General features: G+C 40.5%; 7 protein-coding genes, 1 non-coding gene and 1 pseudogene across 10 annotated transcripts; 3 read left to right on the forward strand and 6 right to left on the reverse strand.

The window, feature by feature from the left end:
* Positions 1–261: 261 nt before the first annotated feature.
* LOC141841418 (hydroxyethylthiazole kinase) lies at positions 262–3,992 on the forward strand. Its single transcript, XM_074729592.1, has 2 exons — positions 262–752; positions 3,455–3,992. The coding sequence occupies exons 1-2, from the start codon at positions 285–287 to the stop codon at positions 3,845–3,847; spliced, it is 861 nt and encodes a 286-aa protein (XP_074585693.1). The 5' UTR covers positions 262–284; the 3' UTR covers positions 3,848–3,992.
* A 537-nt stretch (positions 3,993–4,529) lies between these two features.
* On the reverse strand, positions 4,530–6,353 carry LOC141842188 (uncharacterized). Its single transcript, XM_074730415.1, has 9 exons — positions 6,224–6,353; positions 6,071–6,108; positions 5,834–5,963; positions 5,717–5,740; positions 5,507–5,575; positions 5,388–5,438; positions 5,213–5,312; positions 5,062–5,122; positions 4,530–4,985 (listed from the first exon to the last, which is right to left on the reverse strand). Exons 1-9 carry the CDS (start codon positions 6,335–6,337, stop codon positions 4,697–4,699), a joined length of 876 nt encoding a protein of 291 aa, XP_074586516.1. The 5' UTR covers positions 6,338–6,353; the 3' UTR covers positions 4,530–4,696.
* Positions 6,354–7,120: 767 nt separating this feature from the next.
* On the reverse strand, positions 7,121–10,384 carry LOC141842009 (U-box domain-containing protein 12-like). Its single transcript, XM_074730220.1, has 4 exons — positions 10,003–10,384; positions 9,704–9,820; positions 8,452–8,865; positions 7,121–8,345 (listed from the first exon to the last, which is right to left on the reverse strand). The coding sequence occupies exons 1-4, from the start codon at positions 10,300–10,302 to the stop codon at positions 7,257–7,259; spliced, it is 1,920 nt and encodes a 639-aa protein (XP_074586321.1). The 5' UTR covers positions 10,303–10,384; the 3' UTR covers positions 7,121–7,256.
* Positions 10,385–11,324: 940 nt separating this feature from the next.
* LOC141836944 (OVARIAN TUMOR DOMAIN-containing deubiquitinating enzyme 12-like) lies at positions 11,325–19,564 on the reverse strand. Of its 3 annotated transcripts, XM_074724422.1 has the most exons (13): positions 19,539–19,564; positions 18,385–18,479; positions 18,204–18,303; positions 18,029–18,127; positions 17,775–17,941; positions 16,598–16,671; positions 14,963–15,017; positions 12,752–12,826; positions 12,599–12,672; positions 12,440–12,488; positions 11,972–12,056; positions 11,752–11,811; positions 11,325–11,562 (listed from the first exon to the last, which is right to left on the reverse strand). In XM_074724422.1, the coding sequence occupies exons 2-13, from the start codon at positions 18,406–18,408 to the stop codon at positions 11,501–11,503; spliced, it is 924 nt and encodes a 307-aa protein (XP_074580523.1). In that variant the 5' UTR covers positions 18,409–18,479; positions 19,539–19,564; the 3' UTR covers positions 11,325–11,500. The 3 variants fall into 3 exon arrangements, with proteins under 3 accessions (XP_074580523.1, XP_074580522.1, XP_074580521.1); XM_074724421.1 differs by lacking the exon at positions 19,539–19,564 and having other exon boundaries at positions 18,029–18,118; positions 18,204–18,472; XM_074724420.1 differs by lacking the exon at positions 19,539–19,564 and having other exon boundaries at positions 18,204–18,472.
* Positions 14,029–14,102, reverse strand: LOC141842487 (small nucleolar RNA R12). Its single transcript, XR_012602924.1, has one exon. It is a non-coding gene; the product is annotated as a small nucleolar RNA R12 (small nucleolar RNA).
* A 798-nt stretch (positions 19,565–20,362) lies between the features above and the next one.
* On the forward strand, positions 20,363–21,782 carry LOC141836995 (BAHD acyltransferase DCR-like; annotated as a pseudogene).
* Positions 21,783–23,748: 1,966 nt separating this feature from the next.
* LOC141841119 (uncharacterized) lies at positions 23,749–24,541 on the reverse strand. The gene is made up of 2 exons (XM_074729241.1): positions 24,007–24,541; positions 23,749–23,878 (listed from the first exon to the last, which is right to left on the reverse strand). Exons 1-2 carry the CDS (start codon positions 24,343–24,345, stop codon positions 23,807–23,809), a joined length of 411 nt encoding a protein of 136 aa, XP_074585342.1. The 5' UTR covers positions 24,346–24,541; the 3' UTR covers positions 23,749–23,806.
* Positions 24,542–25,093: 552 nt separating this feature from the next.
* Positions 25,094–26,584, forward strand: LOC141836996 (pentatricopeptide repeat-containing protein At5g04780, mitochondrial-like). Its single transcript, XM_074724487.1, has one exon. It carries the CDS (start codon positions 25,094–25,096, stop codon positions 26,582–26,584), a length of 1,491 nt encoding a protein of 496 aa, XP_074580588.1.
* Positions 26,585–26,979: 395 nt separating this feature from the next.
* On the reverse strand, positions 26,980–27,696 carry LOC141841120 (mitochondrial import receptor subunit TOM9-2-like). Its single transcript, XM_074729242.1, has one exon. It carries the CDS (start codon positions 27,665–27,667, stop codon positions 27,356–27,358), a length of 312 nt encoding a protein of 103 aa, XP_074585343.1. The 5' UTR covers positions 27,668–27,696; the 3' UTR covers positions 26,980–27,355.
* Between the last annotated feature and the right edge of the window lie 264 nt (positions 27,697–27,960).

Consider the following 27,960-nt stretch of genomic DNA (forward strand, 5'->3'; position numbering starts at 1 on the left):
TAGAGTATTAAATTTAATATTTAGAGTTGTAGATAAATTAGATATTCATGAATAAGTTTTCCATCCATTCTTTTATTTCATAAAAAAAATTTTGATTAGGGGTTCAGCATTATTCATCCATTTAATAATCTTTTTTTTTTAAAAAAAATTATTCATCCGTTTAATTTTATTAAGTTCAAGGTCAGGCAGATGTAGCCACGTTTGGAATCATATACCTTAATTTGAGCGCGGAACCCTAACTCTAAAAATAGATAACGAAAATAAGGCTCAGGCGGCCTTCCGCAATGGCGGGGGAGGCGGAAGGATTGACGGTAGAGATCGCCAGTTCGGCGGCGGGTTGGGGCGGGCGGGCGTGGGGGCTCTTAGAGAGAGTCCGATCGCGCGCGCCGCTCGTCCAGTGCATCACCAACTTCGTCTCCATGGATCTGACGGCCAACGCACTCCTGGCAGCCGGCGCTTCGCCGGCCATGGTCCACTCCCTCCGTGAGATCGAGGACTTCACGCCGCGGGTCGACGCTCTCTGCGTCAACATCGGCACGCTCTCCGAAGGCTGGCTCCCTTCCATGCAGGCCGCGGCTGCAGCCGCTTCTCGCGCCGCCCGGCCCTGGGTGCTCGACCCTGTTGCCGTATCCGCGTCCGACTTCCGGATGGAGGCGTGCCTCGGCCTGGTGGCCCTTGGGCCGACTGTGATCCGAGGGAACCCCTCCGAGATCATTGCCCTCTCCTCTGCGTGCAGAGCGCGCGATTCAAAAGTAAATATCTCGCCTTTGCTTGTATTAATTTAACTGTGGTATCGAATTAACTATACAATCATCTGGTACACGAATACCTGATTTTTAAATATGAATAAATCGAAGATAAATGATTAAAGAATCTGCGATGATCAATATGCCCTTTTCAGGCAACGAATTTGCAAGTGACCTTCAAAGGCGACCTTTTTGGTTACATAGTAGTCGGAGCACAATAAATTTCAAGCTTGGAATGATCTGTATGCACGATTTTGTTGGTTTAAACTGTAGGCCTTAGTTGTTACATTTGGTATATCTCTTACTGATTTATCCAATTCGGATTCTTTTCAGAATCTTGTTTGACTTTGATGAACTAAATATATTTCATCAATTTAAATTTATCAAGATTGAGATCTTTTCTAGGAACAATGAACCTATGATCACTGGCTCATTATCCCAGTCCATGTCAGATTCTGTTAAGGATCTTGATTGTCTAAGCAAATTTTTGATATAGGATCATAAGATTCTAAGTCTAGATTGGAATCATGGAAATTGTGCTCCGTTAAGGTGTGCTTTATTTTATCATGCATCATTGGAAGATCAACATATGTTCTAAATAAGAGAAAAATAAGACTGTACAATAGGAGTCATTATAGTTGGTTAATTCATATTTTTTTGAGTCTAGCAATTTCTTTTGCTAACTTGATTCTTGTATCTATATATGTTCGGGTATCTTCTATTCACTCAATACTAAGACATTGACCAATTAAATTAGCCTCATTTCACAATACTTGCTATTTATACAACTCTATATAGGTATATGTAACTGAACATTAGGATGTTCTGTTTTGTATCATCAGCCTTATTTGGAATTCTTGTGTGTGAGTTATGCATTCTGGAGAGAATCCTAAGATGGAAAATACCATTTTTGTATCTGTTTAAACTTTATTCAAACTTCGTGTTATAATGTGTGTGGTTGAGTTATTATCTTTGTCAGTTGCCTCTTAGCATCTTAAGTTAAACTTCTAACTATGATGCTCTATAATTTGGTGTTAGGGTACATAAAATCCACTGTATGAAGATTTTCCTAGATTTTCACTCATCTATGCTTGATACTATTCAACAAATATTTGTCATTCCCCCACAAAAGATAGAAATGCAATTGCGCATAGCATTTCTAATTCTAACTAAACAATTACTGCATATCAAACAAGAGACAGCATGTAGTTTATGTTGAGTTAGGAAAATTAGTGATCTTATCATCTGTTTCTGTGATTAAATTTGTTGCTTCTTGTGAAAGAATTATCCTACAACCTATTTCTGCTTATGTTTTTGCCATCTCCACTGTTAGTCTATAAGAGATTCATTGTTTTCTTCCTTGGGAAATTTGACACATACCAACAAGAACTTGATTAGCCACATGATTACTTTTATTTTAGCTTGCAAAAGCTAATATACTTAGTAGACTAGCACATAAGACCTCATTTTATTATTGTCTCTAATGAAGTCTCCTTAAATGGTAACCTGGCCTGTCCAACAATTTAGCATTCCAGGTGGCTAGAAATTAGGAAGCAGTGCTAGAGCATCTCGGTTCGATTCCGAGTGGCGGCATCCTATCCTATTAAAAAAATATTCTAAAATAGACAATGGATCCTATACAATGACTCCTATAATGTATTAAATTCTCAATTTCAATTCTCTAATGGGACTCCTTTTAGGATATTTACAATTTTAGAACATATATTGACTCATATCTGTTTTTTCAATAATTCTAATTGTTATTACGATTTATTTGATGACCTTTTTTGTCCATGAAAGCGTAGAATTGCCTGAATGATAGCTACTTTTTTCTCTATAATGGGATTATTGGTTTCTCGTTGGATTTCTTCGGGACATTTTCCCAAGGACTTGACAGAATTCCTTGGATTAGGAAGATTGCACATATTTGACCTTTTTTTTGTTTTGTTTAGGAAGGATGGGATATGCTTCTTTTCAAGCTTTTACCTTTATAAGGTGCTCTTCGCCATGGACTACAGTTAAAAGGGCAAATCGCATAAATTCATAACTAGATCCTAGAGGTCCTTCTGCACCTTGGTCCATGATATGAAACTTTCTTGTTTGAGTTAGGTTCTGAAAATGACAATTCATTATTTGAGGGAAATGGAAGGTGTGATAGTTCACCTGCTACATAATTATGGTCAAGATTTGAAATATCAGGTTCAGTCCCTGAATGAAACAATACGGTGTCGTGCTGTGCCGGGCATGCTGACAGCAGGTAGGAGGATGGCATTGGAGAGTATGAGGAAGAGGATTGGAGGAGGATAGGGGAGAAGGAATCTGCATACCTTGCAGAAACCCCTATTTGTCCTTGCAATTGCTCTCAAAAGGTGTCGTCACTTGCACAAACTCTGGTGTTGACTTACTCATGAACTCAAATTGCTCATGTATGTCACAGGATGCCCTTTATCACAGCCTTGAGGTTTCATGTGCCAGTTGATGCATGAAACTAGATGTTTCACTTGTGTTCAAACCATAACAACGGCTCAATTCTATAGCAAAACTACTGTCCTCCTTGTATAAGTTGTTTTACCTCAATACTGCCTTTCTTCTATGTTTTCATTTTACTCAAGTGCTGGTTAAACTGCATAAAATTTCCTCACGAATAGCTAAATTCATTTTTGATTTTTTCCTATCACTTCTCATGTCTTACAAAACCTGGCAAGCAGGGTGTCGACAGCTCCCACGAATCACTGGACGCTCTGGAATCCGCCAAGTCACTGGCATGCAGGAGTGGCTCCATTGTCGCAGTATCTGGAGCCACTGACTACATAACAGATGGGAAGAAAGTTATTGCTGCAAAGAATGGAGTGGCCATGTTGCAGAAGATAACAGCAACCGGATGCGCCGTCACAGCTCTGATTGCAGCTTTTGTTGCAGTTGAGCCATCAAATCCTTTGGAAGCCACTGCCTGTGCTCTTTCCATCTTCGGATTAGCAGGAGAGCTGGGTTTGGAAATGGCAAGGGGGCCGGCCTCCCTGCGAGTCCATATGATCGATTCTCTTCATGGTCTTAACACAAATGCAGTTCTTTCCAGAGTTAAAATCTCTGTTGTATCGTAAAAGATATATGGCAAGCACCTTATCATTCATCTAAGAATCTTGATGTATTCACAAACCTGGTCGAGATACTAGTTTTGCGGTTAGAACGATGCATTGCATATCAAAGTAACAATGTATATACGTTAAGCTTAATGCATTTACAATTATTTTTAGATAAAAGAGTTAATATATACATGTATTGTTCACAAGTTGTATGTGTTTTTAGCACGTTATTAATATAACCTTGTATAATATTTTTATAACACATTGCATATTTTCCATATGAATTCTTCAACAATAAAAATATTAACATATTAATGGTTCAATTAAAAATAATATTATTTTTACTCTAAAAAAAATTAATAATGTGCCAAATTTGTATAAAATTAAAAGTATATATATGTATATATAAATTTGAAAAACTTAAAAGTTTAAGCTAGATTTACACATATAATAATACACCATATATAAAAATTGAGATTAACCTGACAAAGTAATTAAAATCAACAAGCTAAAAGTGCAGTCAGTTTGGCCTCTGGCCTTCAAAAGACAAGCAATACAGCATGTCACAAGAAAGCTCCTTCCATACTGTGTTATCAGAGGAACTCTGTTGCCATTTCTGTTCAAATCTCTTGCTCAAACCCAACCAACATATGAAAAAGTAGTAACAAATAACTAGCTAAAACATCAACTGTAGGGACTAACAGACTAAAAATTCAGTTCAAATCTTCGTAAGCGCACACTTAACATGGAAAGTAAGAGACCATGAATAGTAACAGCCAAGAGATCCTGCCTATCTCGTTGCAGGGGTGCCTAAATGGCAGTTCAACACCATCTGAATGTTGTTGGAATATAAATGGAATCAAGACCTCATTCCTCTCTACGCATTTTAAATTTAAGTGACATTTCCTTGTAAGAAGCGACCTTCTCAGCTGCCCTTCTCAGTGGTCTTCCAACTGAAGATCTCCTCTCAAGTTCTTCCTTCTTTACTTGATCAATATGACCTTGTGAACTGGAAGAGTCCAGATCAACAGTTTCATTATGTGATAGTTCAGTTATTGACTGAACAGCAATTTCAATATCCTTGACACCATGCAAACTCTCCACAGGTTGGTGTGATTCAGGAGTAGAATGAACTGACCTTCTTCGTAAGGACCGCCTGCTCTATCATAAACAGTTATGACATTACTGAAGCAGAAAGGTAAAAAAACAACCGAAGGTATACCATAAATTACCTTCTTCCATCCACCTTTTCTTCTAATTGTACTAATTGGGTCAGACTAGTTGTGCCTAAAGCTGCAGGGAGGTATAAATGTTGGATAAACGAATGTTTTCAAGTTGCATACAATCACATTTAATTTAGAATGTCTAACAGAAAGATATTACATTGTGCTTTTAACTTGCGCTTATTTGTGTTGCAGATCTTCTTTTCTATTGTTGTATGACATGCACCTTCAGCAGCTTCATCATGGTCGGTTCGTCCCTCCTTTGTGCCAATTTGAAAGAAGATATATCAGAAAGAATCAGAGTATCAAAGAAACAAAATTAATTCAATATGTACCTTGGTATTGGCTTTCTGATGACATTCTTTCTTTTTTGAGTTTTCTCTCCCCTAAAACAAAAATCAGACCTATTAGAAGAATATTGTCTGGAATATATATATATTGGTGTGTGAAGTACCTCAATCTCCAAAGACTTCAATTGAATGGTTGATCTTGCACAACCAAGCTCGTGTTGCAATTGTTTTAGCTACATAACAAGATGGACAACTTTAAGATAATGCATACCTAAGAAAGCTCAACTAACATCCCTTGCATGACACAATTTTTTTCATAAAAAAGGAATTTTGAATTTCCAAATTAAACTAAAGAGGTTAAGTACAATACTCACTCTGTCTTTTCCTAAGTTAAGCTCCTGCACAAAGAAAACCAAACAAGTTATAACCGAGGACTATCAGATTGGATGATGGCTTATGTAACAAACAAAATACATGGACAGGCAGAATACCCCCAGCATCTGAGAGTTAGCTCTTGCAAGTTCCCAGTTTTGTTGATTGGCTTTCTGCAATTGGAGCTCAAGTTTCTGGCACTGGATGCTGCGTTTCTGCAGCTCTATGTTGGTCAACCGTATCATCTCACTGCAAACAAGAAACAAGCCAAACAAAGCACTCAAAATACTTAGAACCATAGTTGGGCCAAAATTCCACAAGTTAGTCAAAATAATATTTAAGCGAAATTTGCTGACTTCCGTTCTGCTACAGCCTTCAACAAAGCATTATTTTCCTGGAATTAGAACCAATTCGTCAGATCAAAAGGTATAGAAAAAGAAAATACATTGCTTTGCTCAAGAGCAGAAGGAGAAACAAAGGAACGAAAGCGAAGAGATAAAGTGGAGTACCGTCACCAACTGAGCGACGTGGTCCTTGAATCTTGGAGAAGGCATCAACTTTATGTTTTCTTTATCCCCATCAGTTTGGGATGGGCGGCCATTTCCATTTCCGTCAGAACCCATGGTGTTGGAGATATCCGACAACCCTTTCCTTGACTGACTGTTGACTGTCGAATGCCTCTTCTGCTTCTTCTCCAATCCAGTCTTCGCGTCTACAATCAAACCGATGCCTTATCCAAGGAAACAGAAAACCCTAACCAACCCTCCTACTGGGTGTAATCCGAGGAACAAACCCACAAAATGAATAAGGGTCATGGCGGTAACATAGAAGAGAGCTGAAAGAAGGATACCTGTGGCGCCCGCGCGGTCAATGCGCAAGCGCGGAAGGTCGCCACCGTCCATGGAAGATCGGAGAACGAAAAAACCAAGAAAAAAAAACACCCCCTTTACTGCTCCACTCCTCTTCTACTACCCGAGAGACACATAATAAGGGCAGAGATCTACGCTCAACGGAGAGATAAGAGGAACAGGGAGGAAGGAGGAAGGCACGGACGCGCTCGGCTGCTTCGCCTCCTCGATGAAGATGCAGCTCCGGCCGTCGTTTTTGAAATCGACCCCAATCGCGCCCTTCTTTCTGCGTCCTCCAGCTGCATCTGGATTTGGGCCTCTCTTTGTTGGGCCGGTTTTCTCTTTTTCATTCCCGTATAATTTCTCTGTCTATATCTAAGTTTCCAGTTAAGTCTTTAAAATTTTCTATTAGATTTAGGAATTGAATTATAATATTAAATATAAATTTTTTTTCAAAACTACACTGTTAGTGTAAGTTAAAAAAAAAAATTTAAAACTTAAATAACTTAATTGTAAGTAAAATAAATAAAAAATGATACTATTATTGTTCCGAACGTCCAAAACACTTCCAACCGCTCTGAATCTTCTATTGCGGATGAATCGCGTATTATAAGACGCGGAGAAAATCAAAATTATATATAAACACACAGAAACTACAAAGTATTATTACGTACCAGATGAGTATAACAGCATTCTAAGCATTTTGTTCGACACAGGTATAAATAATTTCGGAAGGCTCAGCAGGCTGGTGCATCAGAGCTAGAAGACTTGCAGCTTTTCTCTTGGCCCTCTCTGTGCCAGTCTCAAGAAGTTCTTTAAGTGCTTCTTCCCCACCCACCTCCTTCGCAACCTTGAGGTTCTGCTCAACGCCACTACAAAGCGAATACATCAATGCAGCTGCACTCTCACGGACCCGTGATGATCCACTTTTCATTAGCTTCACCAGGAGAGGAATAGGGTGAGAACTTGCAATCGCCGTCTTACCATCTTGATTATTTGAAAGGATTGCCAATATAGCTAATGCTTCATCAGTCATACCCAGTGTAGGATCAACCAGCATCGTGATCAAATGGTCAACAATACCAGCTTTCACAGCGATAAGTTTGTTACCATTGTAAATGCAGAGGTTGAAAATTGCAGTAGCAGCATCTTTCTTGCCTCTTGGACTTCCTTCACGTAGCAGGGAAATCAGTAGAGGAATAGCCCCAGCTTCCCCTATAAGGATTTTGTTTGAATCTACAACGGACAAACTAAATAGAGTTGCCGCAGCATTCTCTCTTGCTTCCATAGTCTCACTTTGCAGGACTTCCACTATCTTTGGTATTGCTTTCTCTTTCACAATAATATGTTTGTTATCATCGTTTATGGAAAGGTTGAGGAGTGCTGTAACTGCATGCTCCTGCGTTCTTGGATCTGGAGATGAAAGGAGTTGTATTAGTAAGGGGATTGCACCTGCTTCAGCAATACATATTCTGTTGTCGGCATTTCTCTTTGCGAGCAATCGGAGTTCACCAGCCGCTGCTTTTTGATCTTCTTGGTTGCCATTTGCCAACTTAGACATTAGTGCCTTGATCCCAGCCTGGTTACAATCAGAATTGTTTTCTGGTTTCTTGTTACTGTGCTTTTTGTTCAGTTCAATGCCATTGGCATCACACCACTGTGCTATTAAGCTCTTCAAGATGAAATTGGGGGTCAGAGTAGTGTGAGATAGAGGTTGTTGTGTCTTGGGGCAGGTCTTGTGTCCATTGTCAAGCCATTTCTGGATGCAGGATCTCTCATACGTCTGCAGAAATACTCACATTACTAGGATGTCTTTATTTTATCTTTCAAAGAAAAACAGATTAGGATAATACGAAAAAAGTAGAACGGTATGTTATTTTCTTGATTACCAGTCCTGAGGATATAATGACAGGATCCTTCATCAGTTCAAGAGACATTGGACACCTAAAATCATCTGGGATCACTGGTGATCTGTGTTTGGCAAAGCTTGTCTTCCTATCCATGCTAGCAGAAGCTAAGTTTTCTGATAGTACACAATCTTTAATCTTCTTCAGCAATAAGGACATGTCATCCACTGAGACATCAGGCTCTCCATCGCTTGAAATGATCATTTCATGTAGAGCGACCGACTCCTTGATGATGTCATTCTTATTTTTGAGTTGAAGCTTTTCTGATATTCTTTTGATGACACTAGTATCACTATAATTTTCATTCAGTGCCAAACTTAAATCTCTGTGAAGTTGCAAATCAGGCAATTCCGTAGTTTCTTTTGCTCTATGAAGATGGAAATGCAAAAGTTCGATCTGAAAATGACAAAAAAAAAACATGTTCATCCATAGATGATTAAATGAGTGAACAAAACAAGGGAAATACTTCAACTTCTAGTAATCACTCTCCGAACTCTTTCACAATGGTTATAATTCAGGAGATTTACCCTATCTTTAAGGACAGTTTACACTACAAAAAGAAGTATTCCTGAAATGAGATACAGAACCCATTTTTCCTGTTCTTGTTGGTGATGGAAACTAGATCAATTGTTTACATTGATTTGCCACAATGATAATCAGGTGATAGTGATTTTGTGTTTCATGGTGGTTTCAAGTGATGAACCAAGTTAGCCAATTTAAATTTGAAAGGGTAAACTGCAACATTATAAACAGAAGATAAACATAAAACTAGTAACAAACATAGAAACTCTATACACAAAGCCTGTTTAACAAATTCAAGGTTCTTCAGATCGATTTGTGATTGAGTAGATTGGGACAAACTCTAAAAATGGGCAGATCGATAAGAATTACTTTAAAGCGAATGCAACAGTTTCAAGCAAGATTCATTTTGCAGAGGTACAACTTTAGAATGTTTGTTTGTTTGGAAATTTGCCTATTTACTCTGTGTTGTTGGTTTGCAGTTCTAACATGATCCACCTTGGTGTGAGGACGAACAGGTATTAGATTACGACCATAGTCCTAACAGTTTCTAGGACAATGGTGGAACCAAAAAATATTAAGAATTTCCAGTATGCGACCACATGATACACGAGGGTTGACAAAGTCCAGGATTTTTTTTTTCAAGACACAAACTCCATGGTTTTGTGAATGCAAATAAAATAGCTAAATTCGCAGCATGAAGCTCATATATTACCTGTTCTTTAACTTCAAGCGGAATGTTAAGATTGTCCAAGCATATTTCATTGATTGCCTTTTCAATAGATTCAGTTGCCATTTGAAAAGAGATTTCAAATTTTGATGATCTTAGAACCTGGAGAGAATCAATCAAGAAGAAATCAAGAAAATTTCTTTCGAAGTGAATCTGGGAAAAAATAGAGCAAACATTTACAGCATCAAAATCTATCCAGTATAAAATAATACCGATAAGGAATCAAGACAAAAATTGAGAACAAACCAGGAAAAAAAATGGAGAAATAGATTGGAACCAATTACCTGATAGAGCCTGCTCCCCGCGTTGACTGACCGAAGGATCTCTTTCGCTTCGACGAGGGCCACGCGAAGCGATTCGAGGCCGCGGAGCTCCTCCGACCGGATTGATCCGGCGTCTTCCCTCAGCTCGTCGAAGAGCGGGGCAAGAAGCTTCACTCGCCGCGCCAGGTCGAAGCTCATCCGTCGCAATGGCCCGCGATTCTCGGGCAGCGCCGTCACCTCCTCCACTACTCCCGATAGGGCTTCCACCACCGCCACTCCGTTGCCGCCGCCGATCTCCGTACCCTCCTCCGTCGACCCCATGTATCCCAGTCGCAACGGGCTCAAGGTAGAAAGAAGCGGAAACTCTCCGATCGGGAGAGCAGCTCGAGCGAGAGACGTGACCGGAAAGGCAGACTGGAAAATTTTATTTTGATCCCCACTCTTTTGCATTTTACAACGCTTTCATTTCGCTTTCTCTCCTATAAATCAAAATATTGCAATTTGCACCTCATAATTTGTAAAATAGAAGCAAAATTTTCCTTCAGATTTTGTTGAGCTTGCTCCTGTTGACTTTGCTATCCCTTTGAGTTGAACATCTCGAAGTCAAAGTCAACTACTTTGACCTTTTATTTAACGCGCCGAACAGCCTTTATACACAGAAATGTACGATTAACACATCCACAATTAATGGAAAAATTAAATTGAATTCCCATACAATTTCTCTGAATTATGTCCTAAAAGATGTGGAGTTTTGTCTGACAAATGCAATGATTTTTGTTCTTCTGCCAAGCAATTATCTATAAATGATTATCATATATAGCATAATTTATTGCATGTGTTCATAATATCTATAGATTTCTCTACTTTCTTATAAAATCCTATTTTTGATTGATTATTATGCATGTGAATTTCAATGAATTTAATCATAAATACTTCGAAATCTGAATATTCGAGAAGAAATGATGAAACAATTTGATAGATAAAGAAAAGTAGTATGAACTTGCATTTTGTTGTATAGTAACATGGAAACTAAAATGGAGCTGTGACCTAAAAACTCTCTTGATTTATTCTTCAAATGAAAAACATATAGATCTCTAGGGATCAAACTTACTTGTTTGTATTGAGCCATCATCAAGATTCTCGACGAATATCGATCCTTGCTGTGAATCTTGATGATGCTGCAGCCGTGAAAACCGACTATAACTTTCACTGATACACCAAGAGTTTTAAGCTTAGTTCAGCATGAAGAGACGGGGGACTGCAACAAGTAGCTTGCCTTGTGAGAGAAAAATAAATGATAGAAGTGATTTTGTATTGAAGATTAATATTTAAATCAAACAAGATTGAAGAGAAATTTAAATTGGTATTTTTATTATTTGAATCACACTTTCTGAATAATTGCAATACATTTTGCGGCATAGAACATTTTTTTTTAAAAAAAAGTTATGTGATATACAATTTGCTTGAGTCAAAATCTGATGCTAATTTGAGCTTGAACTCTGAATGATGATCAATGCCCTCAATGTTTGTTTCCCAACTGCCACCACCTTTTCTTCTTCTTTGTGTCTGCAGTAGGGAGATCTGAACAAGCAAAAGAGAACGATTGAACAAAGAACAAGTGTTTCATGAACAAATTCAGATAAAAAAACTTGTTTCCGACATTTCTTCTTCGCATTGGTGCGTATGCAATCTATTACTACTTTTACCTTCTATTTTTCTGTTGTTCATCCATAAGTGTGGTAGTAAGACTGAAAGAGTATAAAATCTTACCATTCTCTTCCAGATAAATTGAGTTGTAGTGCACCTCAGCCCAAAAGCTTAAGAAGATGACTGCACAAATGATAGAAATTTCGTCACGGCTCCATTTAAGAAACAGAAACAAGAAAGCACATTAGACTCGAAGTTATATTTAGAGATCCGAGTTTCATCCTGTCGAGGGGGACCATATCTAGGTAGAATATATAACTGCAATCAGTCATATGTATCATACCTCGCTTTGATTTCTCGATGCTGGGCAGAATCTCAATATAACAAGTATCCTTGAATGACGTTATGACAAAAATTTTAACTCCATACTGCCAAACAAGACATCCATAAAGAAAACTATTAAGATTTGAGAAGTAAAAGAACTAGATTCAGTTTAAGTTCGAATGTAAGATCGTGACAACCATATGCCACTAAAACTATCTGACACATGAAATAAAAGTTATACAAACAGATCAGTTATTCTCACTGTGCTTCAGTTTCTTGAAGAAACTATTCAAATGTGACTAATATCAACTAGGGGACAGGCATTAAATTTCAACTTTGAAGAGATTTCTTCTCTTTTCCACTATTGACGTCTATATTTTTCATTCATCCAATAATAAACAAAGTATCCTACTGGAAATAAGCCCACAAATGATAAATTGTAAGTAACCAGAATTCAAAAATGAAAGCAAAGAAGAGAGTCATATACAGAATCTGCAGCAGCTTGTAATGTCACGTGATCACCCCACTCGCCGTTTCTGATAACAAGGAAAACAACCAATTCATTGAGATCATAATATAGAGAAAATATGGTCTTTCTAGGGAGAAGCCTCAATGAAGGTAAATAATCTCAATAAAAGGTACATACTGTGAAATCTTTTTGAGGTAGTCACCATATGTCATTGGAACATACCCATTGTAGATCTCAGGATGAGATTTTAGCTGAAAATAAAAGAACAAGGTGCTAATGGAACATGTCGAAAGTGGAAGGAAGGTATTGAAGACTGACTGAAAAATCAACCTGTTCAACAACTTGCTGCCTGACAAACTCATGATGTTCAGATGTTTGATATAATTGGTCAGAAAGTGCTCGGAACTGAAGAAGCATGCACTTTGATGTGTCAGTTTATTTTTTTCTAAGAAACTATTATAGATAATACATGAAAAGTAGAATAAGCTAATTTAAAACTATGGCCATTTTTGTTAGAAGTGGTTCTCTGTCTAAATCCAGTTAATCTAATCGTGTCAGCTTGGCATGAATGGTTCTGTATTTTCATAAAATGGTTCTGTATATCAGTGCAGAACCCTATAGATCCTATAGCATATTTGCAAATGTTGAATTGAAATTTCTGCATTGTGAAAACATATTCACACCAAATAAAGGAAAAATGAAAGATATTTGTTACTTATGTTTAAAATTTCTAAAGAGCAAAAGTCTAGTCTCTTCATCTGTATGGATTAACATCAAAACTACGGGCTGAAATCTATTATGCTTGGCAGTATTGATATAAGGCAGTTAAGCTCGTAAAATGAAAACAAAGATATTGTAATCAAGAGTATGCCTCCACTTTGTAAATGTGAACATCTTTTACACATTAATCCCTGAAACGTAATGACACTCCATGAACTAACCGGACCCAGAACCCACACCTAACTTGAGAGATATCAACTTAATCTTCTTGAGAAGTAATAGAACTTTTTCTTCTTGTGAACGACCTCACATGGTCTGGTCCTATCTCTCTGTGAATTTCTTGCAGGTCCAGATTCCTCATGAGGCCATCTCCATAACTTGACTCCTCTTTGCAAGTTTTGACATGTCGTTCAGCAAAATTAGCAGGGTAGAACATCCCTAGGTCTTAAAGACTACCCAAGACATCATCCATGGCAGAATTTTTTGATTGAGAACTAGTTTTACTGAGCTAGCAAATCTCATACGAGAGAACGGATAACCACTTACTCAAAAAGTGTTCCCTTCTCTTCGCAAGTTTCTTTCTTCTGCAGTTTTGACATGAGGTTGTTGTGTTAGTTGGCTCCTTTTCGTGAGCATCTATGCAACGGACTGCGATCTGAAGAGATCAGCAGCTCCTCTTTGGCTGTGCAATCTTGCTTGCAAGACAAAGTTGTGTACCAGTAACACCTATTACAATGCAATTGTAACCTCCCTCATTGTGGCTGGCTTCTTCGCAGGTGTTTAATGTGAGAAGGGGCAGCAGCAGGCAATCCTTTCTACGGTTATTCTGCCTGACAAGGTCTTGAGAAGTATGAGATGTCCAGAATTACAGCTCCTGATAGTTGTCTTTATGTGCAAAAGTAGGTAGTTGTAATTTCATTGAAATCAAAGGAATCTAATTGATTTTTATCATCATCCAAAAATAATATGGGAATCAAGTGTTAGACATGGTTTTTACATGTGATAGATGGGAGCATAGAACCAGAGCGTCCAAGCACAGAGTAAAAGAACGAATCCAAGTATTGAAGTTCACTCATACCACTTGAATATATTTGTTTGTTGTTAGCAACATATATTGGAGGGAACATGGTCCCAGATCTTGTTATGTTGGTCAATATAGGCAAAAATTGCTGTCCTATTTGTGAACCAAAGATTAAAATCAAGTCAGCACAAGTAAATATTACATCTTTTGCCTGCGCCTCCAGATAACAATCATTTATTAGTCATATGATTATTGCCCTGGCAATCTAATCACCAAACCCTTACCACTTGTTGGATGATATTGTGATCTCTCTTTCTCTATCTCCATCTACTCACTCGATATTGTGTGGACGTGAAGGTAGTTTATGAGGAATCAATCAACGGTATAATCCCCCAACCCATGTTAACAAGATCAATTTACCCACAAGTGAGCAGAGAAGTGAAGCTGTGTTAATGTCATTTGGCATTGATATTGTATTGTTCAGCTAAACCTGTAGTAAAACCGAAAAAATGTACCTTGGTAAGAAATTCCCCTACTAACTTCCCTCAGAAAAAAGTGAGTAATCACATCATGCAAGCTTCTAAAAATATAACAGAAGAAAATGTATGTATAAGAAGTAAATGGAAAAGTAAACAGTATCTGCATTTACAAGAATCATCATGACATTGAACATAATCCAATTGGTAAATTTATTCGGCAATCAACTATGCCTATGTCAAGGTGGGATGCGGGTCACAAGTCCTACTAGCAAGTACAGTATGGACAAAATAATTTGTATTTATATAGAAGAGAAAATGAACCTGACAGTTACCATCTCCTTGGACCTTGCGTTCAACCAAGTCATACAGTCGCAACCTGAAAATAAGGAAACCCTGACATTCATATAGAGGAAGCTCAGGATGGATTAACTTGAATTCTATATAGTAAACTTGGCTATAATCTTTGTTACTTGTCTTGTCAATTTGTATGTTGAAAATATAGTTAATACAATTGGAAGATATACTTTTCATACTTTCAGGGGGTTAAGCAGATAATTTGTACTCTTATTAGTTATCAATGGAGGCTCATGATTGTTGGACTTGGATGACATCAGCTGAAGACAAAGATAACAGCAATATGAATTTGTTACATGAAACTATTTGTTACTGGTCACAAATTATTTCTAGGTACTTTAAGTTCAGTTAATAAAAAGGTTAGCCTAAAAACAATAAACATGTTACATATCATGCGTCATAGCCATTTGTATTTATCACATCTAGCATCCAATCTGCAGAACAAAATGGAATACACAATACACCGTGATTTTTTATTGAAGTCGAAAAAATAAGATATAACTCTAGTAATTAAGCCAAATTGTGCAAATAGGGGGATTTGCATTGCTATTGATTCCTACAGGTCAGGGGGGAAATTTGAATGAAAAAGGAAACTTTTATTGGTCCTACCTCCACAAAAAGGGATCTGAAAATGATTAAAAGGTGCATTGAGATAAAAAATAATAATAATGAAAGAGAAAATCCATGACCTTTATTTTATTCAACTACAGTTAAGTAGGAAAAGCTTGATAGTCAAAATAAATACATATATACAAAAACCAACCATGCACGTAGCAATCTAACACATGCTATCCCATTGACAAATCCTCGGGCTCCAACATCAGCATCCACAGTTAACAGGAGCAAATATACTAGCAAGTGAAACTAGTCAAACACCACCTCAAGCATTGAATGTAAATTTTTTTAGTTTCTAATTTCGCTCCAACATCAGCATCCACGGTTAACAGGAGCATCTATACTAGCATGTGAAACTAGTCAAACACCATCTCAAGCATTGAATGTAGATTTTTTTTTTTTAATTTCTAATTTCCATTGCTTTCTTTCCCTTTCAAGAAGCAGACATCTCAATCAGAATGTTTTCTTCCACAATGGAACTATAGTGAGAGTAAAACAACAAGTCAGGTAAGTTTCTTTACCTCCCAAGTGAATTTACTACTGACAACACCTGAGTAACAACAATCAAGGCTTTGACATGGTTTCTATTGGGATGACCATAACCTAAAGGAAAATTAACAAGGATCAGAGAGATATCCCATAAATCAACAATGTATTAAATTCCAGGACTTGATTAGAACCAGAAGTTCACTCTTCAGAAATGTAGAACTCTAGACCTTTAATCTTAATTTCAAGAAAGAAGAGGCTGGAACATGAGTATTATCTAGGTTGTGGCATTAGATATCAAGGATTCAAATACCAGATGTGTCTTCTGTTGCATAAGTTATCCACATTTCAACCCTAACACAAAAGGAATTACTAAAGCCAACCTCAAGGTATAAACAAGTTGTTTTATTGAATGTTATTTCTGCTCTAGGAAAGAGTGAACATTGTACTAAAATTATCCCATTGATCTCACTAAAAATAAATAATCCAAAAGAGATGTACCTTTCTAAGAGCCTTTGATGATCAGAAGTAGCTTCGTCAAAAGAAGGAATATCTCCATTTGTTCGAGGAACATGCTGCAGAAACCAAGCAACGATAATGCTATGTCCTTGTAGTTAATATTGAAACACTAGATTTTTTCCATAGAAAAAGTAAGACATAGATATCCAGTAGTATCTGCTATGTGGCTAGACTCATGAAAGAGAGGTTGTGTTTCACTAGCAAGCAACATCCATTATACCCACAAAAAAGGAAGTAATCATCTAATGAGTTGTAACTCAACTGCTCAAAGTCTAGCCCGACATCTGATGTGGAACAAATTAGGCCCACTACCTGAAACTATCATTATGAGCTTGACTGCTAGTTATACCTCCTTTACATGAACACGTACTAATTTAGCTTGGGATGGTTCTTCATGCAAAGCACATTAGTTTCAAGTAGCATCTTACATCTCAATCTACATCAAATTAACTAATCCTCATTAGGATTGTATACCCCTAAGGAAAGATATTGATTCCCAACATATAAACAAGTGATTCCAGCATTCTAACCTTACTACAAGTCAATCATTAGTAGTTGTGTACCCTTCTCGCATGGAATAAACACATTTATTATATTACAATACTAGAGCAACAAGTTATAAGTCACACGTTGGCCATGTGAAAATTATACCACAACTAAGATCAATTAAGTTAATATCATCAGTAATATGATGTTGTGTCATCTAGCATCTTTGTCCCAACTATTTGGGTTCAGCTACATGAATCTTACCCCTCATTGAGGTTAAGATCATATCATTAATAATATTCAGCTTAATTAGATCATTTTCTTTTACAACCATGACTAATATTTTCTTTTCTCTCTCTCTACCCCTTACACCTTCCACTCTAATTGATTCACTTATAGCATTATAAGTAAAACAAAGATTACTTAATATTTTAATTGTAGTAACAAAACATAGCAATATAAACATTGCCATGAACAACACTATTAGTTTACTGTTGGTATTCTCAAATTGTACATTTATCATCATATTAAAATAGTGATACATAAAAATTGGTGTCTAAAACTGTGTAATATGCCAAGAGTACTAAATTAAATAAAAACGAATATGAAATGCATTTTTTACATGGTATCTATCAGAATAGCAAATAAATAAACTTGAATATCTGCAACTTACAGGAATTGGATGCATCTGATTTAACCTTCTCCCGACTTGTCCGTCAACAACAGAATATTCATTTGATATTTTCAGTGAAAACTCTCTCCTACAAGAGTAGCCTCCAGGACTAGAACATAAACTAGAGGGTCCAGTTTCATCCGTAACTTCCCATCCATCCTCAGTCACTATATTTATGAGCAGAAGTTTTTAACTAACATAAAAATTGCAATACACCATTAATACATAAAAGAAAGAATGTAATTCACTGCCACCTGAGTTATACTGTCTTGTATATGGTCCAGACAGATTTTGTGTGAAAACAGATTCAGGCATATGCTCTTCACATGCAGCTCTGGATGTATCTGCATGAACTAGTTGAGAAAATCAGTCTTAGTGCAGGAACACAAAAGAGGATCATGCCAACACTAGCATGGATTATCAATGTACCTTCTCTAACACAATAGTTTGAATAAAAGGCAGTTTCCTGGTCAGCCACACTTCCATAGTATGGAGGGTTTGGGAATGGGTCAAAGATACCAAAATCCCACTGATAAGCTTCAGAATCATTCTCATAAGCAGCCATTGATGTATTAAGGCAACTTTGTGCAAGCAAAGGGAATTAAATTACCCCTCCCAGCGTTATTTGTAGCATCAGAAGAATGCTTCAACAGTCGTAGGTTTCATTTCTCTAACATGACAGAGTCATCCCTTGCATGTGAAGCACTATGATAAAAAAATGGGATATTAAACCATTTCAAATTGAACAAATACAAGAAGTAATAAGCGAATTTAAAGGAAAGCAGAACCATATGCCTTTTAACATGACCAACACAACCATAGTTATAGAGCAACGTGCAGCTGCACCATGCATCTTAACATAAGTGTTTGACATTCTTGGCATATGTCCATTAAATGACACATGCACAACCATCATAAGAATGGCATGCAGCAGAATGATGTGAAATATTCGGAATTTTATATTTTATTGAATCGATCAGTTGAAAAATCAATCTTTTGAATGACAAACTTGAACAATGAGTAGCAATACCATCTTAAGCATTTGCACGCACACAGACACACAAACACAAAAGCGTTCAATGTAATTACTTTGAAGTTTATATTGTTATTATCTGAAACAAGATCAGAACTGCATTGCACGTAAATTAGTATCGTGATTAAAGAGTTGTTGAACTTTTTCTCAGCTAATATATGACTTAGGATGTCTCAGTGCACAACTAAAGTTGAGAGAAGCCAGCAAAAAATCTGATAGTTTATTTTCCAGAAAACAGCTAGTTAAAAAGTCTCCATCACTGCTTTCCTTTATTCTTCTTTACATCAAAACGAAGAAACAACGAGCAAAAACGGAATTGAAGCCAAGGAACGAACAGTTGCTTAAAACTGAATCATGAGGATCCTGCTATTGTTCTCAAGTGAAATGGGTCCTAATAGAAGTTCAAGACCGAAAAACTGGAAAAGCAAAGAACTGATCAAGATGTAGCCGAAATTGCAGTACAATTCGAAGATAAGCACAGATAAGAAACTCCAGATATACTCCCAAAACAAAAATCTTGCCCTGACCAAGCATATCCAACCCTCGCAAATATGAACGGAGCAATACTTCTATGCATTCCAATCCAACTATAGCCAAGGAAATCAAAATCCACAACCCACTACTCTAGCCTCTTAATAGGGAAAAGCAAGCTACAGATTGATCCTCAATATAATCCTCAATAAATTTCAATCATCAACCACGATCAAGGCAAACTCCTCGGGAACACTTACCTCAATGAAGATGAACCCCAACTGGAATGAGTCGCCGTCGAGGCGCCACCGACGACCGGGGAATCGGCGGGCAGGCAGGCGGGCGGGCGGTTCCCCTTTCCTTCGCTCCCTCCTTCACTCTTTTATAATCCGCGACCTCCGCTCACCGGGAGTGCCACGTGTACGTCCCGAATGCCTCGAGGCTGCCGGCCCGAAGCGCCACACCGTCGTTTCTGACGGCTGTTACCTTACCGGGTCGGGTGGTAGTTGGAACCGGTCCAAAGTTGAACCGATGAGTAGGATCCGACGTGGGCACGCCCATTGATTGGATCAGACGGTGGGAAAAATCGGAACCCGTGCAATGCATGTCAAACACAGACAGACTACAAATCAAAGTTGGCATCGTCCCTTAACCTATAAACAAGTAGATCCGGGCCCTTAACCTATAAAGAATAGACGTGGGCAGTGTGCATTATTTATGATAGAGAGTTTTAACTAAAATTGGTTTCATATAAGACTCCACTTTCTTTGTCTCATTAATGATATGGGACTAAGTGTTGCAGACGTGCTGGGAACGATACGCCAATGGTAACGTCTCCGCTCACGTGACGCAGACCCATACGGCGTCAATGAGAGCAAGTTGGCGTGGGCCAAGCCCATTTGTTTGGCCCATTGGGCCGATTAAAGACAACTCTGCGGTCTGCCATTAAACCTCGAACTACGCGCTCTGCGGCCTTCTTCAATGCTCCACTCTGCCAACTGCTTAAGGCCTCATCAATGGCTTCCTCCTCCATTTCTGCTCTACTGCGCTTCACATCGCCGATTACTGCATCTCTCTGTCCAGAATGACGGTGGAGAACGGAGCGTCGGAGATGGAGGCGGTGAAGATCACTAACAAGGCGATGGTGCTTCCGAGGAGGGCGCCGGAGAAGGGGACGTGTGCGCTGGTGACGTTCGACTTGCCTTACATCACGTTCTACTACAATTAACCAGAAGCTGATGCTGTACAAGCTGGCGGCGGCGGAGTTCGGTGAGGCGGTGGAGCGGCTGAAGCAGGGCCTGGCGGCGGCGCTGGAGTACTACTATCCGTTGGCGGGGAGGCTGAGGCAGGATGAGGAGAAGGTGCTGTTCGTGGAGTGCGAGGGGGAGGGACTGGTGGGCGCCGAGGTGGTGGAGGCCGCCTGCGAAGGGGTGTCGGTGGTGGAGCTGGCGGAGGGGGAGAACGCCGAGATGCTGCTGCAGCTCGTCCCGTACGCCGGAGTCATGAACCTCGAGGGGCTTCATCGCACGCTCCTCGCTGTGCAGTTCACGAAGCTCGACGGCGGCATCGCCATCGGGTGCTCCTTCAACCACACCATCCTCGACGGTAACTCCACGTGGCAGTTCATGGCGTCGTGGGCGGATCTCACCCGCAGCAGCGGCGATGGCGTGATACCGTTCCCAGTCCACGACCGCACGTTCGCGCGTTCGGTGCGTCTGCCGCTCCAGCTCCCGGCCGGCCACCGCCCTCGACCACGAGCGCGGAGCCCAACGGCCCCGCCAAGCCCCTCGTGGCGCGCGTCTTCTCCTTCTCCGAGACCGCCGTCGACGTCCTCAAGGTCCGCGCCAACGCCGGCCTGCCTCCGGCGGCCAAGCCCCTGTCTACCTTCCAATCCTTGGGCGCTCACGTGTGGAGATCCGTGAGCAGGGCGCGCGCGCTCAAGCCGGAAGACATTACCGTCTTCGCCATCTTCGCCGACTGCCGCTCCCGCGTCGATCCCCCTATGCCGGAAGCCTACTTCGGCAACCTCATCCAAGCCATATTCACAGGTACTGCCGCCGGATCAGCCCACCGGCATTCGCTGCCGGAATGCTGCAACAAGTATTTCTAAATAGATTCCTTCGTTCTCGCGTCAAAATCTGTAAGCATTTTTTTTTTAAAAAAAAGTCTTTTTTCAACAGGTGATCGAGGCGCACAATGCGGAGGCGATCAAGAAACGACTGGAAGAGTACGAGGCGGCGCCGAAGCTATTCTACTACAGCGACGCCGGCATGAACTGCGTGGCGGTGGGCAGCTCGCCCAGGTTCAAGGTCTACGATGTGGATTTCAGCTTCGGCAAGCCGGAGCGCGTCCGCAGCGGCTCCAACAACAAGTTCGACGGGATGGTGTACCTGTACCCCGGCAGAGAAGGCGGTCGGAGCATCGACGTCGAGCTCACCTTGGAAGCAGGCGCCATGGCGAGGTTGGAGAAAGACAAGAACTTCCTCGTCGTAAAGCCCCGCTGAAAGCGACACATCAATCAAAGCGACTCAATTGGATCGCACTCATTTTAATAATTGACTAATCTACTTGAACTGATTCCATTGCCGTGGGAGGATCATTCCTGAGAACACTCGTGCGTTCTTGCTTATCTCAGATTTAATAAACTTGTTATTAGTTTATCTCCACTGACGATCGAATACGTTACCAGAACCATTCTATGATCCTGCTTAATAACCATGTTTACCATATTTCTGATCAGATTTAATGTACTTTGTACTTCAAAGCTTTTTTAACCTGTTCAATGAATCCATCTCCGTCAACTCTTTAACCAAATCAATTTTGACTTGGGATGAAAAATAGAACGCCGTCGTGGCCCAAATAGGCCCAATTTCGGCCCAGAAGTTTTTCCCCAAGTATTTCATGCATTTTTGGTGTATTTTTGGGTTTGCTGCCCTTCAATCGGTAACCGATTTTCACTTGAACAAAATCTAGTCCAATTGAAGTAGGTGCGAAGAGAAGGAATTAAGTAGTCTCCGGGACATGATTGAGTTGGTTACTGTGGAGACAGACTTGCTTAAATGGTTAAGAGTCGAATCTCAACGAAGCCGAGACAATATCCTTCCCTATAGTGGTCAATTGTAATTTCTCGATTTATCTTCTTCACGAATTGTCGTAAGACCCATCATGTAGAACCACTGAGATGGAGAATTTCACATTTTACTGAAGAAGAGAAGGAATTAAATAAGTTTAGCTCATCAGAATCATCGAAGGTGATTTAGTTGAAGTTAAGTTGAGAGTGGCGAATTGATTCTTTATCTATATGCACTCATCGCAGGCCTTCTTAAGGTTTTGAGTTTGAATTCGAGTTCATCAATTCTTTAACATCAATCATTTGGATCTTCATTGAGTTACATCTAAATTTGATCGTGCATAAGTTAGTAGTGATAATCATCCTATGAAAAATAAAAATTAATTCTCATTGTAATTTAAATAAAGATTTTTATTTTAGAATTTAAATTTAATTCAAAATACATTATACTTGAAAATTTTAAAAATTTTATAATATTTGATTATCCATTAGGATTCATTTATGTTTTTTGATTTATTTTTATCACCAATGAAAATTGTATTTTTATGAGATGAAATCGATCCTCTCAAAAAAATAAAAATAGTATAAAAATTAAATAAATAATTTTGTAAAATTTACAGCATAATTATATTGGACCTAATCCTCCATCGTCCGCAAGCGGAATTCTCCACCAACGGCTACCCGCCTCGTCGATTCGTCAGGAATCCAGATGTAGCGGTCCCCACACGCTATCTAGCTCCACGGGTACTCGTACAGGTAAGAAAGAGGTCTTTCGTTGTTTCCCACCCCTCGGATTCCCTGCAACGCTGTCGTTTACAATATACGGACGTGGGCTCCACACCCCGATTCTCACTCATGATTGCACCACGCCGCCGGCGATTCCTCCACCGTTTACAATTATTATTATTATTATTTATTATTTATTATTTATTTATTTTTACATTTCCTTCCGTCGTTTTCTCACTGTGCATGCCCTGTCCTGTCTTTACCATGCTCTAAATACAAAGGACATCACATAAATCCAATTAAATGGACTTGTTCTCTCTCTCTTTTTTATTCGGCACATTTTCGCACAAAAAACAGTAAAAATTAATAGTTTTGTTCGAATTCCATCAAACTGACCGCCCACTTTCAACACTTTACCAGTTACTTTGTTCCCTACTTCACCAAAAGCTAACTACTCCCTCGTGCACGTGAATGTGACACGAATCATTTATTGCACGTAACAGATATATTTCTTATATTTTTTTGCTATTGACTAATAAGCCTATCTTAACAATTTATGTAAAAAAATAATAATAATTGCAAATTAATTACAAGAGAGAGACGTATGAAGTACGTCGAGTTTGGATGGAGACCTTAATGCATGCATGCTGCCAAAACATCCCACCTTCTTGCATCAGCAACAAGGAAGATAGATAGATAGATAGATAGCTATAGTTCGTATGATGCATCATTTCAAGAACTTTTAAATTCCGAATCAAGTCGAAGGCTACAGAATAATTCGACCGGTTTCCATCTGATCACGGACTGAAATGAACAATCACACTGATAAATCTATCACAATTCTGAGAGAAATTAAATCTATATATATTGAAACAAAAGAAAAGGTGAGCGTTAGTATAATTAATTTAACTGCCGCTGTCAGAATCTCGAACCTTCATCCTCTTGGCCTGCGCCGTCGGCTCGTCGGCCGCGCGATCTCTCCGCTGGAACAGCTGCTCCAGCTCTTGGGCCTCCGCCGAGATGAGCTCCATCTGCTGCTGCAGCGGCGGCGGCGGCGGAGGCCGCCGCCGCCGCCTCCACTTGCGCTTCCTCGGCGCCGGCGGGCAATTCGGCGGCGCCGGCGGTAGCTTGCTCTCCGCCGACGTCGGCGTGCGGCAGCAGTGGTCGGGATCGCCAGCCTCCGGTGCTCCTTCGTCGACCTCCTGCCCTTCTCTCAGCGGAGGGGAGCCAGTCACTTGGATGGCCCTCGACTCTGCAGAGGCGCCTGACATGACGCACAGCCGCCAGCAACAACTGAAACACGAATCTATGTTTCAAGAGCACATATATATGTCTGAAAAGGCTTGCAAGAGAAGGTTGCTGACAGTAATAACAATGGCGTTGCGAGGTTCCAAGATGATACGGAGGACTTTTTACTTTTGGATGGATGGACGCAGATGGTGTGTGGGGCCGTCGGGAGAAGGTAGCTCATCTTCTATTCATTCATTCCAAGGCGACAAGGCAGAGGCAAAGTGAGTGATGGGGTGTGCCGTGTGCTGAGAGCATACTGTGGGACCCGAAACAGGAAGGGGCCCTTTTGATGGAATTAGCTGGATATTTAGGAAGCTTTTTGGTGGTGTGTGTTGGAGCGATTTGAATTCAAAAAGAGTAGAAGTAAACAGGGCGAAGGCGGCTCATAGGATACCTTCAGGAGAGAAGAGGAGAGCAGGGGGCCCCAGGGCTAAATGGACTTGGCATTGGATGCTGTTGGGGGCGATAAATGCACCGCCGACTTTGCTTGACGCGATCAGTGGAAGGATGGAAGGGAAGGGAATTAATTAAAGGGAATCGCTCTGGTTGGTTTACTTCTGCTGGTGTATTGTTGGGGGCTGTTGTTGTGGGGCCCCTGCGCGCGGTGAGCCAAATTTCTATTAAACTGAAATAAATTTTATTCTATTAATTCAAATTTTTTTATTTTTTAAATTTCAATTATTTTAATTTATTTTCAGTGGTCGCATGCATGTGTCTCATGGCATTGAGATGCCACGCCGTCGCCTTGCCGACGGCTTGTCGACCTTCCTCTCGTCGTGCTTGAGAAAGAGTGCTTCCTCGTCGAGCCTGCGCGATGGGCTGGAAGCCCACGCGCAGGTCGTCGTCCGTGGCCTCCTCCCCCACGTCACGCTCGAGACCGACCTCGTCCTCATGTACGCCCGCTGCTCGGGCATCCTCCTCGCCCGCAAGGTGTTCGACCGGATGCCGCAACGGAACATGCACTCCTGGAACATCCTCCTCTCCTCCTACGCCCAAGCGCCCCTCGCTGACCAACTCGGGGCCCTCCTCTCTCTTCCCCGCAGTCTTTTGCACTCCGGACTTCGTCCCGACCACTTCACGCTTCCATCTCTCTTCAAGGTCTGTGCAGCCGTCGGAGATCGCTTTCGAGGCATGGCGTTCCACAACTGGGCCATATGCCTCGGGCACGAAGGTTGTTTCATCGTCCGGAGCTCCATTATGGATATGTACGCGAAATGTGGGCTCCTGGATGATGCCCGCTACTTGTTTGAAACAACGCCTCAAAGGGACAGTGCTATGTGGAATTCTATTGTCTCTGGTTACGCAAGGCTTGGATGTTCAGCGGAAGCACTGGCCCTTTATCGTCGGTCGAAATGCGAGGTCGAGGAGGATTTCATGGCCATTCCAAGCATCTTGAGTGCATGTGCTAGGGAAGGAGACTTGAGAAGAGGGAAGGAAGTTCACGGTAGAGTTACTCGGTGTTTGTTGTTCGACTGCGATGTCACAGTCGGCAATTCTCTGATCGATATGTATGCTAAGTGCGGCTGCGTGGGTGATGCACAGAAGGTGTTCTCGAGAATGACCAGGCAGAATTTGGTTACATGGTCGACTTTGATCTCTTGCTACGGTGTCCATGGCGACGGTTACGAGTCACTGAGACTGTATGAAGAAATGATAGAACGAGGAATGAAGCCAAATTGCATAACATTCACTTCGATCTTGTCCAGTTGCAGTCACTCTGGGCTTGTGAGCCAGGGCATGAGGATCTTTGAATCCATGCAAGATGTTCACAGTGTGGCGCCTGGAGCCGAGCACTATGCATGTCTAGTGGACCTTATTGGTCGTTCAGGAAGGATCAAAGAAGCCCTAGGGATTATTGGGACAATGCCCATGGAACCAACTTCCAGTGTTTGGGGAGCACTATTAGGTGCTTGTGTGATGTACAAGAACATAAAGGTCGGAGAGATCGCGTCGTCTAGATTGTTTGAATTAGAGGAAAGGAATGCTAGCAACTATGTGGCTCTTTGCGGAATACATGAAGCACATGGCCGATTGGACTGTGTGGCTGAGTTGAGAACAAGGATGAGAAAACTAGACATGGTAAAGAAACCAGGGTGCAGTTGGCTTGATGTGGATAGGAAATTGTTGATTTTCTATCAAGGCGATACGGCAAATCCCCAAGTAAACGGTATCCGCGAATTGTTAGATGCTATGAATAAACATTCATCAGTCCTGTTATAAGTGATCTTGATTGTTACTCTGAATCAGAGCTCCTTGCTTTATCACAAAGTTAACCATTTGATTCTCCACATTCCTTCAGAAAGGTTGAACAAAACAATGCCAACACTAGAAGAGAAGGATGTACATAAATCTAAACCAAAGAAGAAAATTCTGTTAACAACACATCCATGCATGTGAAATAAAATGAATCCAAGTACTATCAAAAACTCCAGCAGAAGTTCTAGAGGCCAAGAATTTGATCAAAGTAACAAAAAAAGACCTAGTATCAATCACTATATGAAAGCAAAGGCAGCTTTTGAGAGTCATAAAAACTGCAATGGAAGAAGAATGATTGTAAAAAAGGCAAGTTAAAGTAGCAGGTTGCATATGCTGAAGGAGGTAACGATCTATAAATCTTAAGCAATTAGAAGGTGATATCTGTTAAGATTCACACTTCTATTCTTGATGGGCAAAGAATTCATCTAACAGTATCCTAATGCACAATACAAGATGCCCAGTTGCTAATTATTATTAACAGATCAACAGTCAAGCTCAATTGTTTAGGCGATCGGAGGATAGCATCAAAGTTCATCTTTCCTTTACCCTAATTTTACCTTCGTCAGAAGGAATCACTGACAACAACCAAATGGGATCACCATCCATGAAATCCAAGATATGATTCAAATCAACATGAAAGAATACTGAAGTATTTGTGGATCATCAAACAAAATCCGACTACCCTAAAGCCAATCGAAGGATGGGGTTGGATCGCCTCTGTCTCAGGCGTGCCCTTTAGGAAGGCAGAGGCGCGGAGGGGGCGCCGAGGAGGGCGGACTGCTGCATCTCCAGATCGTTGAGCTGCTGTTCGCGGTCCATCTCGATGATGAGGGGGACGACGAGCACGAGGAATGTTGTTCCTGCTATCCACGCGGCCTTTCCAGTGCTGAGGAGGAGCTTCTTGGCTACGGTGGAGGCCTCGGCGGCGGCGGCCCTGGCCCTGTCTCGCGCGACGATCGCAGATCGCGACACCGATCTCGATACGCTGGACAGCACTCCATCGCCACCGCTGCTTCGGCCCGGCGCTGAGAAGGAAGAAGACGCCATTTTGAGAGAGAAAGACAGGCGGCTCGGAGCGGAGGGAAGCGAGCAGCGGAAGGCAAGGCAAACCCTTAACGTCAGAAATTCTCAGAAAATGCTCAGAAAACGTCAACTAGTTTAAAAAATTCTCAAACTAGACCCCTTCTTGAAAAGTCTGTTCTAAAGACAATGACCCTTTTGAAAATATAGGTCTCAAAATGGCCCCTCATTAGACCTTCAAAGTTTGTAGTTTTTCCAAATATATTCTACATCTTTAGAATTTTCAAAATGCGCCTCTGACTTTATAAAAGTACAAAAGA

Source organism: Curcuma longa, chromosome 11 (genome assembly GCF_044706935.1).
Source record: "Curcuma longa cultivar G26 ecotype Majalengka, Jawa Barat chromosome 11, ITB_CL_G26_1.1, whole genome shotgun sequence".
NCBI classification, from domain to species: Eukaryota; Viridiplantae; Streptophyta; class Magnoliopsida; order Zingiberales; family Zingiberaceae; genus Curcuma; species Curcuma longa.